At 38.8% G+C, this 14,656-nt stretch overlaps 1 protein-coding gene across 1 annotated transcript in view; it reads left to right on the forward strand.

Moving 5' to 3' along the window:
* Window positions 1-12,366, forward strand: part of LOC111872371 (glycerol kinase) — a 38,499-nt gene extending 26,133 nt beyond the window's left edge. Inside the window, exon 11 of the mRNA XM_033754694.1 lies at window positions 11,464-12,366. Coding sequence (XP_033610585.1) covers window positions 11,464-11,558 — 95 coding nt within the window. The 3' untranslated portion in view covers window positions 11,559-12,366. The remainder of the gene's footprint in view (window positions 1-11,463) is intronic.
* The last annotated feature ends 2,290 nt before the right edge of the window (window positions 12,367-14,656 follow it).

Raw genomic sequence — 14,656 nt, forward strand, 5'->3', positions numbered from 1 at the left:
TTTGAAGGAGAAAGCTCTAGATCGCATTAAATGGAGGAATTGTTTTGGAAGAGAATGTGGACCTGTCGTCTTGACAGATTACTGATGATGATGATGATGATGATCTTTTGTTTATTTCTGCAAATACTTACATATAAAACAAGTCTGAATTGTAATGTATAATATCAAATACCATTATACATATTGTCAGCAGTATGATTGTTAATGGCAGCCAAAAATATATACATAGATCATACTGGTTGACTTAATGAACATGTAGGTTTTGCACAGAATTTCAGTGAAATACCTGAGACTTCAACAGTAAATGTGAAATTAATTTTATATGTAATAAATCAGACTGTGTTGAAAATGACATACAGAAGAACTTCTTGAAAGACAGTTTTGATGTAAAGGTTGAGGGTGCTGTAGTACATACAGAAACATGCAATTACACAGCAGCACATCACAATTAGGGTAGTGATATCCACACTTGGCTGTACATTGCACACTGCCTTATTGGGTTTGCATTCCTCTCTGGTGGGGGTGTTTGTCCTTTTTTTTCTTGATAGGTGAAGAAGTGTGAGATTGTATCAGTTTGATGAGCTCTATATCCTATGGGTGCTAAAGCCCCTGTACAGGATTTGTGGAGTTATTTAATAACAATAAATAAAAAATAAACAATAAGAGTGGGTCATTTTCTGTGACTTCCTATCTGCACACAGTATTTCTCAGTAATCTTCTGTACTACATGGAATCTATGCCATAGAGGATTGTATGCTCTCTTTTGCAGTATCTGGTTAGGTGTTCCAAAGAGACAGCTCTGAAAGGTGTAGGATTATTCTTTGTGTTTCTTCTTTCCTTGCTGTCTAGGTCAGCACTCTGATAAGTGCTGAGAAGCAAGGTCCCTCTCATTGTCTTGTTATGGTCCATGTTTTAGTCTTCTAGTCATCTGTGTCATATAATTTTACATTTTGTATTTTATATGGTATTATATCATGTTTCTTGCCTTGGCAGCACAATATCATTACCTTCGCAAAGCTACTGCTTCCTTTTTCAGATTTTTAGAGCCTATTTCTAGATGATGCATTAGGTGGTGTCATAGTTGATGAAACTAACTCATTTGTTGTGCTGATGATTCCCAACACAAGCAAGTAAGTGCTGCTAAACGGTGGCTTGCAGCAGCGAACAGAGATTTTTTGGCACTTTTAATTGTACTGATTATTGTGAACTTGCCAGATGCCAAATATGCTGTTCACAAAATCCAGCAATTTCTGTCTTCATCGTACAAACAATATTCTACAGCAGGTGTGTTCAATGATAACAATATGTGCAGTTTTGCAAGAAAGGAACTTATTATCCAGGACACTGTCCTAGTCCAAAACTAAATAAAATATGGTCAGTTTCTAATACCAGGAAAAGACATTTATGGAGCTATATACTCCAGAAGGATATGTTACTCTAGTCTGCTGCTCTATAAAGGAAAGCCTTGATGGGTATAATACATCCCATTGAGGAAAGCCAGACCTTGGATAAAGATGTACCTGTTGTATGAGTCTAAAAGTGGATGTGTGTTGTGTACCATAGCATGAACATCAAGAACACCAAATGTGGTGATCAGTAAATGGGTTTTCTACTGCCCTCAAAAGCTGTGATGACTTTTTTGGAACTGTCCTGAGAAAGAGATGTTGACTACCTATTGACGAGTTTTATACAGTCATATACGTGTACTTAATATTAATAGACAATGCAAGACTTTTTAATTTGTATAATAGAAAAATAAAATATGCCCTGTTGACATGCAATCTAGTGAAGAAAGACATATAGGCCATTTCACGTGGTTTCCAAAAGCAGAAATGTGTCATACACTGTCATATGCCATGTAAAGTAACTACTGTAATCATGGTTCATGTTATTTGATTTAATAATTATAGAGCAGAAGAAAAATCAAACCCCTGCTTGATTCAGTATAATATTGTCACGTGTCTTGGGTGTATAATGCGACAAATAATTTCACGCCTTATTTGATATAGCGAATTTATTCCACTTGCTCTTACAATCTGACAATTACTGCCATTGGTAGTATCACAAATACTCCGATGAAAGATAGACAGCTATTGACTGGTTAACTGACTCACTGCTGGCTAACTCGTAACTCGTAACCGTGAGAACTGTCTTTGGCGGCTGTGTAGCTCCCTTATAAACCCTCAGCCGGACAACGGGAAAACAGTTACTTAATAGACACCACTGTTGTCTGACGCCGTGTTTGCCTGTTACGTAATGGGTACCGCTGTTATTGCCGTCGTCTCTCGCAGCCACTGTTTACCCGCTTTGATTAGCAACCAGTGTTTACTCGCTTTGTATAGCGACCAGCATGCTGGGACTCGGCTCACTTTGGCTCTGCTCGGCACGTCACGGCTGGTGGGGAGGGAGGGGCGTCATTCATAGCGCAACACGTCACAATATTTTTTCATAAAATTGTCAACCCAAGATATCTCAGAATAATAAAATAAGTGGTTAAAATGCTCCATATTTTCTTGTTTCCCTGATACTGGCTGTGTTCACAGTCTGTCTATCAGTACCAGCTGAAGTCTGTAAACAATGAGGTTCTTCACATAATTGTTGTCATTCCTGAGTAAGTTCACCTTGTTTAGAGCTGTGTATCTTCTGCAACATTCAGTGTTAAATAATTTTAAATTCATGACATGAATCAGTATAGAAGACCAGGTCTTGCACTCAAACAAAGCAATTACATCACTGAGTCAAATTCATCAACCTTTCAGGTTAATATAACATTAATTCTTTATATTTGGCAGGCATTCAGTTTGAATCTTGACCATGTTACTGGCATTCTTGCTGCATTCTTTATACGAGTATTTCCCTCAGTTACCCAAGATGAATGCTGGGATAGTACCTTATAATGAACCATGACTACCTCCTGCTAAGTCCTTGCTCACCATTTATGATCATCTTCTCACCATCCACAATTTTCCCAGACAGAATATACAGTGCTAGTAAGATGCTTACTGTAATCACTAAACAGAGTGAATCTTGACTGCTGAATTGTATGGACACATGATTTAACTCATGCTAATTCAGCAGTATTGCAATTTCACTGCTCATGAACATAAACATGTTTAATTATCAAATCTAGTACATGTTACATAACTTTTATAGGGCAAAAGGAAAATAATTTTTCAATGATATGTGATTGTAGCCAACTGAATGGGAATATGCTATCCTCTTATGTCATGATATTAGTAGAAGACAGTTTTAAATTCATAAAAATAAAACACTTTCTTCACCATGTGTGTCTAAATTTTTTGTCTAGGCATCAGAAAATGCCAGAGATTAATTTGTGGTTGTATTTCCCATTTCTAATGGGTGATATTTCTTACTAACATTTCCCTGATGGTTGCAAAATATTGGAATATCCATAGTTTTTCCCATGTGGCCATTGTTTCATTTCTGTCCCATAAAGTCTCAAATGTCTCATGATGCTTCAAGAATCCTTCTGCTTATCTTTTCAACTCTTTCATAAAATGCACATCCCCTAAACCTAAATATTTTATCAAGATATTTTCATTAAAAATATGTTAGTACAATAATGACAGTCATGGCAATGTTTGTCTAAATGTGTTTCCAGGCATCAAAGAAGTCACAGATTTATTTGTAATAGAGTTGTTCACTTCTAAGGGGTGATTTTGCATACAGACATCTCCCTGAGAGTTGAAAATACAAGTATATTGAAATATTTATGGTTCCACACAATTGTCCTCACCTTGTTCCATAAAATGTCAAAATGACACATAAATATTGTCACGTGTACGGGTGATTATAAATGGTGTTGTGGATTGGATGATTGGATTTGTTGCACCTTATACATTCACATCTCGGGACTACAGGTAGTTGCAGCACTGTTGCTGATCTATGCACATTAGAGTTCGCCATTGCACATGCATGAGTGTTCTGTCTTCACTAGTCCTATCCTGGCAATGGAGTTACAACAGTCCCACTTTCACTTCAAATCACACATGGAGTCTTTTTTTCACAGCCTAACTCCTTTCTTGCCATTATTCTGCAGCTGCCAGTTCCAAAAACTTGACTCTATTCAATACCTCTGCTCTCAAGCTCGTATCCTGGCAGGCTGGCATCCCGAAACTCGACTTTCACTTCTCTACTACTACTCTACTCTATACTGCTGAACACTTCCTTATAACAACTTTCCACGGTCCCCATGGGAAACACAGCCTCTGTTGTTAAGGAGGCGTATTTACTTATTCTTTGCCTAACAGTGGACATCCTGTTTTTCTGCGTGTTGCCTTGCTCGGGAGTGTGTTTACTAAGTTGTTGCCTAGCAATGGGTGTGCATGTCACAATATGTAATGACACTTCAACGATGTTTCTGCATATCTCATCAACACTTTTAGAAAATGTGCTCCTCCTTAGCCTTCTTATTTCTAGATATTGTTAAAAGAAATATCAGTACCTTAATGATAATGGTCATATAACATATGTTTATGTGTTTTACTTTATGCAGAGTAGTGTCAGACAGCCTAAAAATAATTTTACATATTAAAGACTGAAGCAAAGACTGACACACAACCTCACATTGCACTATTGACATTTGAACTTTGTCACAGTTCCTTCATTTTTTTTTCTATGCTATGCACATGATAGTGCACTTTTTTCGTTCTTGGGATCATGTTCACTGTGTCATATGTCAAGTCAGGTTGGCAGCGGAGTGGGCTGTCCATATTGGGTGGTGAGGTCAAGGCTTGTTTATTTCCTCTTCTATTAGAACTTTGACAGGGAAGTTAGGAATTTCTGTGTGATACTTCTGACCTATAAGTGATAAAGAGGATAAAACTGATCAGAAGTGAAAAGGCCAGGAGGTGGAAATAAGCTTTATCATCAGTTTCAAGGTCTGTCTGCTGATTAAGTGCAGTCACTTACTCCATGCATCTGTTAATGTCTTGTACAGGGTGGGGCGCAGAAACTTCCTTTTTTTGAAGGTGAATAAAAGAAAAATTATTGCTGATAGACAAAATTTATGTTTAGCTAATGAAAGAACATACTTTAAAGTTTTAAATCATGTAGTTTTAAACAGACTTGGGGGCCACCGTTCTCTATGCACTGATGCATCCGTTTTCTGAAGTTCCCCTCTGCACCTTCCAACATGTGCACCAGAATTTGGGCTACTTCCTGCTGAATAACATTCTTCAGCTGAAGCAAGTTTGTGGGGTGATGTTTAAAAATCTCTGCCTTGAGATAGCCCCATAAAAGAAATCACATGGCGTTAGATCAGGTGAGTGCGCTGCCCACAGGATGTCACCTCGAAGCGAGATGAGCCGTCTGGGGAACTTTGCCCTCAAAACTATCATCGAAGCTCTGGCTGTGGGCCGTGGCACAATCATGTTGAAACCAGACATTTCCTAGATGCATTTCTTCAAGAGCTGGTTTGAAAAAGTTTTTAATCATGTCCACATACCGCTGTGAATTGACAGTAACTGCATGATTGTCTTCTTAAAAAAAATAAGGGCCAATAACTCCAACTCTCGACAACACACACCATACTGTCACCTTATCACTGTGAAGTGGCCTCTCATGGAGCTCTCTGGGATTGTTACCACTCCAGTAGCGCATACTCTGCTTGTTGACATCCGGATAGGTGAAAATGTGCCTCATCATTAAAGAAAATAAGTGCGTCAGGGGGTAAAGTTTCCAATAACGTTTTGCACGCCGTTATTTGGTTCTGGAAATCACGTGGTGACAATTCTTGCACAACAACCATCTTATAGGGATGGAAATTAAGATGTTCGTGAAGAATTCGGCGCATTGAATGATTGGATATGTCTAGGGTGACTGCATGTTTGCGAGCGGAGCATCTTGGAGGTCTCAAAAGTGACTGTCGAACTGCCTCCACATTTTCTGGCATCGTAATGGTCTGTTGTTGTCCTGATGATTTTTTCACCACACTCCTGATTGTCCTAAAGTTCTCTGTTCACAAAACAATCGATTTCTGGTTGGGAACTGGACCTCTGGGCTTAATTCCGAAGTGAGTACGGAACACATGCTGCACCGCCATGTAAGAATGGGTTGTTCGAAAAATAGGCTTCGACAGCAAACTCACACTGCTCACTCATCCACTTTATGTTTCCTACTTAGGGGTATTAGACAGAAACTTCCGTGACTGCTGTGTTCACCAAGCCTATCCCCACATTTCTGCGACCTCCCCTCCCTTCACAATGCATCTTCACAAAAAGGAAATTTCTGCACCCCACCTTGTACTATGGCTTGTCTGAGAGTGTTTCCATTCTGATCATAAGTTTTCCTTCTCTTGCAGAATTATATAATTCCTTTTTAAATTTGTGCCCCTTTTTCTTACATAAGAGGGTTGGAACTTTAATAGTGGCAACTGTTTATTTACAACTGATACAAAATAGATGCATGTTTTGAAGTTTTACTGTCCTTCAGTGTATTCACCAGCATTGTGTACAACCCGTTGCCAGCGATGTGGAAGTTGTAGGATACCTTTAGCAGCGCCTATTGTGTTGATAGTTCGAATGGAGTGGTCTACTGCCTGAAGAATCTCTGGAACAGTTCTGAAGCGAATGCCACGAAGTGGTTCCTTTATCTTAGGAATCAAGTCAAAGTCACAAGGGCTTAAGTTTGGGGAGTATGGTGGATGGTACAGCACTTCCCAGCCCCATCGATCGAACAAACCAGCCACAGCTTGTGCTGCATGTGGCCGAGCATTGTCCTGCAAAATGATGGGTGGGTTCTGCAGAAAGTGTCGCCGCTTCTTTCTCAAAGCTGGTTGCAGGTTGTGTTCCAAAAATGAACAGTAATACTGCGCACTCATGGTCTACTGTTGGGGAATGGTATGCGTTAGGATAACACCATCACAGTCGTACATGAGAATCACCATAACTTTCACATTGCTGGGGTTCTGACGAACTTTTCATTTTCGTGGTCACCCATAATGACGCCATTTGTTTGATTGGCGTTTCATTTGTGGCTCGTACGATTTGGCCCATGTCTCATCCAGNTTTTTCTCATGCCCAGGTGTTCCTTCAGAATGTGAAGCACAGTCATATGCGCTAATCCTGTCTCTTGGGCCAGCTCACGCATCGTATGGCGTTGATCACTCCCCAGTAACGCGGAAAGAGCATACACTTCTTCTTCAGTGACACTAGGATGACCTGGCTGATGCAAGTCTGCCACATTTTGGCGTCCCTTGTTGAAGGCTTTTACCCACCTTGCCACTGTTCTGTAAGGCAATTCAGATTCCCTGCAAGCCTCTTGAAGACCTTGATGACACTGTCATGCTCTATGGCCTCTGGCACATTCAATCTTTATCCAACTCCGTTGTTCATGTTTTGAAAACTTTGTGACAACACTACATTAGACCGCCAGCTAACATGAGGCTCTGTTCTTCTCGTCAGTGCGCATGCTCGTGATGTGGGAAGCGAGAGTCCATTTGCTCTGAGGTAAGGTAGGTATGTATCTAACGTGTGGTATAAGCGACATTATTTGGTTCTGCTGCATGGCGTCTCTACAGCAGTGTTGCCAGTATTAAAGTTCCAACCCTCGTAGTTGCCTTGATGACACTGAAACTACTGGGGAGAAAGCATTGGTGACATATTTCAAGGTACTGTCCTGGCATGCATCTGGAGTAATGAGGTAGATCGCTATAATGACCTCAGTCAAGATAGTCAGTATCCTGACAAAAATTCAAGCAAAGCACTTCCCAACTACACTTCAGAAACAATATAACTTGAGGTTGAGCCAGTTCCTCCTACCATCCACAAACCTCACCCCTACAACAGTTGATTACATTGTAGTTCTATTGTAGTCCAGTCATTTGGTGTTATGTTTTGTACGTGGGGCAATCCAAAAGTTTTGGAAATTTGAATTTTGCGTGCGAATGGTTATGAGTACATCGAAATACCGCTAGGTGTCTCCTCACACATCCTTCTTGAATCAGTGTGGCAAGCGGCGTTGAGTTGAGTGGTTGGGTTTATTGTTGGTGAACATATTTCCATTGTTGTGTTTCTGTGAGTTTGCGGTTTTGCGATGGCTGACCTGAGAGAGCAGCGTGTCTGTATAAAGTTTTGTTTCAAACTTGGGAAAACCGCTGCAGAAACGCATCAAATGTTGAAGCAAGCTTTTGGTGAAAACAGTTTAGGCCAGACACAAACTTACAACTGGTATAAGTGTTTTAAAAATGGCCGAACATTGACTGATGATGACGATCGTTTGGGATGGCCGTTAACTGGCACCACGCCAGAAAATGTTGCAAAAGTTAGGGATCTGATTCTGCAAGATAGTAGACTGACCACCCAAGACCTCTGTAACACCTTGGGACTAAGTTATGGTACATATCAACGAATTCTGTCAGAGGAACTGAACATGAGGAGGATTGCGGCGAAGTTTGTGCCATGACTGCTGCAAAATGAACAGAAGCAGCATCGCTTGGAAGTCTGCAGGGAACTTCAGCAACAGCTTCAAGAGGATCCAAACTTTCTTTCGAGGGTTGTCACTGGTGACCAAAGTTAGGTTTATGGCTACGACCCTGAAAGCAAGCAGCAATCGTCGCGATGGAAGAGCCCTTCTTCACCTCGGCCAAAAAAGGCTCGACAAGTCAAGAGCAACATGAAGTCCATGTTGATCTGTTTTTTCTTTATATTGACGGGATTGTTCCCTCCTGGTCAGACAGTCAATAAAGAGTTCTATCGCGATGTTCTAAGGCGTTTGAGGGAGGACATGAGAAAACGTCCAGAGAAGTGGCGCACGAACGACTGGGTACTGCACCATGACAACGCACGACCGCATAGGCTTACGGTGTGCAGGAATTTTTGGCTAAAAACAAGATGGCAGTTGTTCCCCACCCACCGTACTCGCCAGACTTAGCTCAATGCGACTTCTTTCTCTTCCCCAAGATGAAAATCAAGTTGAAGGGGCGAAGATTTGATGCAGTTGAGGAAATTCAAGTGGAAACGCAGACGGTACTAAACACCCTAACAAAGAAAGACTTCCAGGATGCATTTGAAAAGTGGCAGAAACGCTGGGATCAGTGTATGCGCTCACAAGGGGACTACTTTGAAGGTGATGGTGCAGAATACGATCTAGGTAAGATGTAATAGTTTTTATTAGTATATTTCGGGAACTTTTGGATTGCACCACGTACTTATACCAGTGTGAGCCCTTGTGCAGGCCAAGGCTGTATAGAGACTAATTCAGACAGCGAGACCTTTTGTTAGGTGTAAAGATTGGGGAAGACTGTAAGAGAGACAAAGCTAGCAAGGCAGCTGTCCATCTAACTCACTCTGCCACCTGCTGAGTCCTGTCTTCATTATTTTGTTTCTTTACATCAAACGCCAGGGCTTTCATGAAAGAAAAATGAACAATGGCCACTAGATTGCATGTGAAAAAAATGTTCCATTTGAAATGAGGCACTTTGGATTAGAGAGTCATAAACCCACTAAGAAAGAGTACAGGTTAGGAGTTATTCTGATAGACATTGCTCTAAATTGTTGCATCCTATAGTATGAGTAAAATTAGGATTAAATTCCATCAAATGCTTAATAGCAGAATAAAGTCTTTTCATGTGTTGGCCAGTGGTGGTAATCATTGGAAAGTGACCAACACTTCGAAGGAAATGCTTAACATGTATTACATGCATGTATTGTTTTGTGAGATATGTTTGTTAAAAGTAATTAAATAAATTTGTCACTTTCTGGTGATCGTCATGATTCACCAGAACACGTAAAGGCTTCATTTTTATCATTAAAAAATATTGTTGCATTTGATGGAATTTAATCCTAATTTTAATTATGGGTTAGGAATTTTTTCCCCTGTTAGGTTCATAGTCATTCATATTATTGTTGTATGTTATGATTATCAGAGTTCTGATAAACGTATTCTCAGAATGAAGCATAGGCTGTGTTACTAACTGTAATATCAGATGTTGAGGGACCTGTGCTCTGTGCTCTGTTGGAGGAACCATAATTTCAACACATCACAAGAAGGTACAAAAGCATTTACTACCACAGATGATGACACAGTTCATAGCCCTGGTCAGGCCATCTACGATTTATGGTGGACAAAGTGGCACTGGGACAAGTTTTCTCTTAGATTCTAAATGCAAATAGTTCTGACGATGGTGTATAATACTCAGAATTACGAGTACTGGGTTGTTGGACTTCGTCTATTGTCCTATATTCTAAAAAGTAGAGAACAACGTTTGTGAAACTGGATCTTTTTCTATCCTCAGGTGAGGAGGGTGACACCTACTCTGTTTGGTCGCTTAGAAATAGCTCAGTCACTGCATCAGTGATTGAGGTTTCCCTCCTCAGTTGAGGGGAGAGACACCTACTCTGTTGGGTCGCTTAGAAAGAGCTAACCTGAATCACTGGATGCAGTGATTGAGCTCTTTCTAAGTGACCCAACACAGTAGGTTTGTGTCTCCCTCATCTGAGGACGGAAACAGATCCAGTTTCTGAAACGTTTTGTCTAGTTTTTAGGATACCAGGTGAAGGAGAAAGTCCAGAAACCCACTACTTCTGAAGTTTTCTCTTGAATACTTCAGTATCCCCATATCAGTTATCGTTTACCATTTTCTTATTAATCATCCTATCATTGACACACTATATATAATCTTATTACTTACAGTGTTGTTAAATAACAAACTTAAGAAAGCAGTTCAAAGCAAATATATGGTACAGTTCTATTAAAATATTTGTTTGATTAATTTACCCATGTTTAGAAGAATTGGCAGTCGATACATCTGAAAATAAACCAAAATACTTTTAAATGAACACAAAATTGCCCCTTATATAAAAACCGAATATTTCTAACGTTTGTATACAAATAGTGAATTCATTCTTAATAATCCTGCTTTAATTTTGAGACGATGGCTTTAAAATATGTTAAATACAAACTACTTTTTGATACTGAGCATTCAGCATTATATAATCTTAACACTGAGAGCTTCATTAAATAACCACCTTAAAAAATAACACTGACCACCTTATGGTGTTTGAAATGAAAGTTTAACCAGTGGTCTGCAAGAATGATTAAGTAAATACCTCACATGCTAATGGTGAATGGCAGAATTTGTATTTGGAAGGATAAATATTTATTTCATATATTTTTATTTCAGTTTTATGGTAATTGAACACTTTTTTCTGTGTGTTGTAATATAGGAAGTAAAATCATTCCAAGAATTTATTCTCCCATCTTGTGTCCTGATTTTGAGTTAGTACCCAGAAATTCAAGTCTGTGTATCCTATAATGTATCTAGAAATAGGAATCACAAGGATTTATTGTCTGTCACAAGGAAACATATCTGACATGACCACAAATTTTCAGGGAGCCTGTAACCTACCCCAGCACCATAATGATATAATACTATTTTATGACTTCTGAGAAAATATAATATAGATTATAATGTATTAACACATTTGCATATAACTTTCTCAGATGAACGGTATCGTCTTCTGTCCTCGATACCACTCAGCTGGTTCCTCATCTCAAGCTTCGGTGTCCTTGTGATTTCCAGCAGATTAGGAAGGTGACACCAATGAGGAATGTAGGACTGTAGCACTTCAAATAGAATGCTTCGTACGGTATGTGAGTAAATTGTTGTTTAATTTAAAGATGTATATAGAAGAAGTTCTGGCAAGAAGCAGTTTCATGATCTTGCAGATAAGGCTTGTTACATTAATCTTATGAAGACTTTGTTATAAGTGTCTGAAAAATTTATTATTATCACTTTCATGTTTTTAAAGTAACAGAAGTGTTTGCAGTAATTGGTTACATTACTGAATATGAGGGATGCATGATTGTGTGAATAACTTATTATTAAGCTAATATGGGTTAATTAAACATGAATTAATTATAAAAGAATTGGAAATGTATTCATTATTAAAATAATGAGTGGAAAGTTTCACACTGAATAATGTTGTAACTTGAATGAATGAGAGGTCGGCCTTTGGCCAATTCACTGCAACCATCAACAATCTATTGTGCATTATTATTGTAACTTGGTATTCATCCAATGTTATGTCTAGGTAGTGCTGTTTTTGAATAAACACATTGACCAATCTGTGCTGAAGCAAATGCAGGGCAAGGTCATATGTATTTCTAAAATCCAATTGATTTCACAAAGAACTGCACAACTCAGGAAACAGTGGCGAGTTACTAAGAGTAAGGAACCATACTTGTCTGTTAACAAAATGGAATATGGTAGGTCAGTTTGATTTGCTGACTGGTATAAATACCCCAGAAAACTGATAGATGTATTACAGCGTTCCATATATAATGCCTCCTATTTTTTTAAAAGAAAACTACAACAGATACAGAAAGCATAATAATGCAGTTAAATAGAGTAAGATTTCAGCTACTTACAGTTATTTTTCCACATGATCACCACCATTCGTTATGCACTTTTGCCAGCGATTAACAGGAGCCTGTATGCTGCGCCCGTAAAAGTCTGCGCCAGCAGAGGCTAGCCACTTTCTTACAGCTGCAATGACAGCATCGTTGTCTGGAAAGTGTTGCCCACGTAGTCCATCTTTCTTAGGCCCAAAGAGATGGAAGTCTGAAGGTGCTAAACCGGGGCTGTAAGGTGGATGTGGTAGGACAGTCCAGCCAAACTTGTATGGGGTCTAGAGTTATCGTGTTGCAAGCAAAAGGTTGCTTCTTTGGCCTGACTCAGGAAATGTGGGCTTTCAGCTTAGTCAGTGTCATTTTGTATTGTTCAGAATTGACAGTCCCTGGTCATTATCTGCTGATTTGTTTGGATGAGGCGCTGTTCATTGTGAGGAGTGGCAGCTGAGCAGGGACGCCCATGGCGTGGCTTGTCATGCACTTCACTTTCGCCACTGTTGAAACGCACTACCCACTGAATCACTGTGCTGACATCCACTGTATTGTCTCCATACACCTTTAGCAAGTGTCGATGGATGTCAGTGGGTACAATTTGTTCGGCAGTGAGAAATTTAATAACACATCTGTGTTTCATACGCACTTCTATGTCAGACACCGTTTTGGTAGACTACTCTGCTGTCGCTACCTGTCGCATGACAACCAAACTAACAGTACATTGGGGGGAAGGTTCAACCTTTACTACAACACCACCAACATCCATCTCAGACGTTACATATTAACACAAAAAAATAGGAAGCATTTTTATGGAACGCCCCTAGTAATTTCAATTTCAATTTATTTAACATTCTATAGATCCACAGTACACATAAGATATACATGTCAAAATAGTACTTAATATACAGAATAAATAAAACAAAATAAATGAATAGAATAAAATGAAATAAAATATGTTGAATCAGATAGTTGATCCCAGTGAATACATAATACTTAATACTGTTAGAATTTACTATGAATTAACAATAGAAACATTTCAACCAATAACTAGTCAAATATCCGACTACAAGCAAATCATAACATAGTACTCCTAAAATGCCATAAGTGTGACAGTATAGAGCTTGATACTAGCTTTTGACTAGTCACTAACTTGTGCAGGTTTTATGTTGAAAACATTCTTTTATGGAGTAAAAATAATGTATATGGAGAAAATGTTTTAAACAGGTTTTAAATTTCCTAGGATTATGAGATACCTCTTTGATGAGGGGAAGGAGAGTATTGTAGATCCTAATGCCCATATGATGCACTCCCTTTTGGTATACAGTAAATTTTGATATGCCGGTCACGGTAGCCGAGCGGTCTAGGGCATGCACTGTCTTCGCTCGCTCGGAAGCCAGGATCATGGGTTCGAATCCCACTCAGGGCATGGATGTTTGTGTGCGTTTTTCTGTGTTTGTCTACAAGTAGAGGCCTTGCGATGAGCTGATCACTCGCCCAAGGAGTCCTACCATATGTGTAAGATCTAGAAAAACCGAAATGAACGGAGTTCATGGAGGTAGGCCCAGGCCCACTGGGGCTGTAGTGCCAAGGGAAAAAAAAATTTTGATATAGGCTGATAGAAATTATTGGATTGTCTTGTACTTATATTGTGATTTTCAGAATTTAAAATAAAAAGATTTTTATTGTTAACCATGAAAAGCATGAGTGAAATAATATGCTGTGATGCAAAAGGTAAAATCTCCAACTTTCTGAACAAATTCCTACATGAAACCCTACTATTGCAGCTGATCATGATTCCGAATATCTTTTTTTGCATTATAAATATTTTTGAACTTTGGGGTGAGTTTCCCCAAATATATAAACCATAGCTCATAATTGTGTTAAAAAAGGAATAGTAAATAGTTTTCAAGGTATTGAGAGTCATGTATGATTTAATACTCCTCATTATATAACATGCTGAGCTGTTTTGGGATAGTACATTCAACATTACTACTCCGGTTTATTGAATCATTTATATATATACCAAGGAACTTTATATTAGACAAGGTTGTTGTTGGATAATTATTACAAACAATGTTTATATCAGTTGTGGATTTGTTTCTAGTTTTAAATTGAATATAATGGATTTTATTAACGTTTAATGAAAGTAAATTTGTTCTGAACCATTTATATACACAATTAAAGGCGTTAACCATATTATTTTGAAAATCCTTTAACTTACAGCCTTTAACTAATATACTTGTATCATCAGCAAATAATATAGGTATAGTATTATCATTTACAATTTTAG

The sequence above is a fragment of the Cryptotermes secundus genome, unplaced genomic scaffold (genome assembly GCF_002891405.2).
Source record: "Cryptotermes secundus unplaced genomic scaffold, Csec_1.0 scaffold848, whole genome shotgun sequence".
Lineage (NCBI taxonomy): Eukaryota > Metazoa > Arthropoda > Insecta > Blattodea > Kalotermitidae > Cryptotermes > Cryptotermes secundus.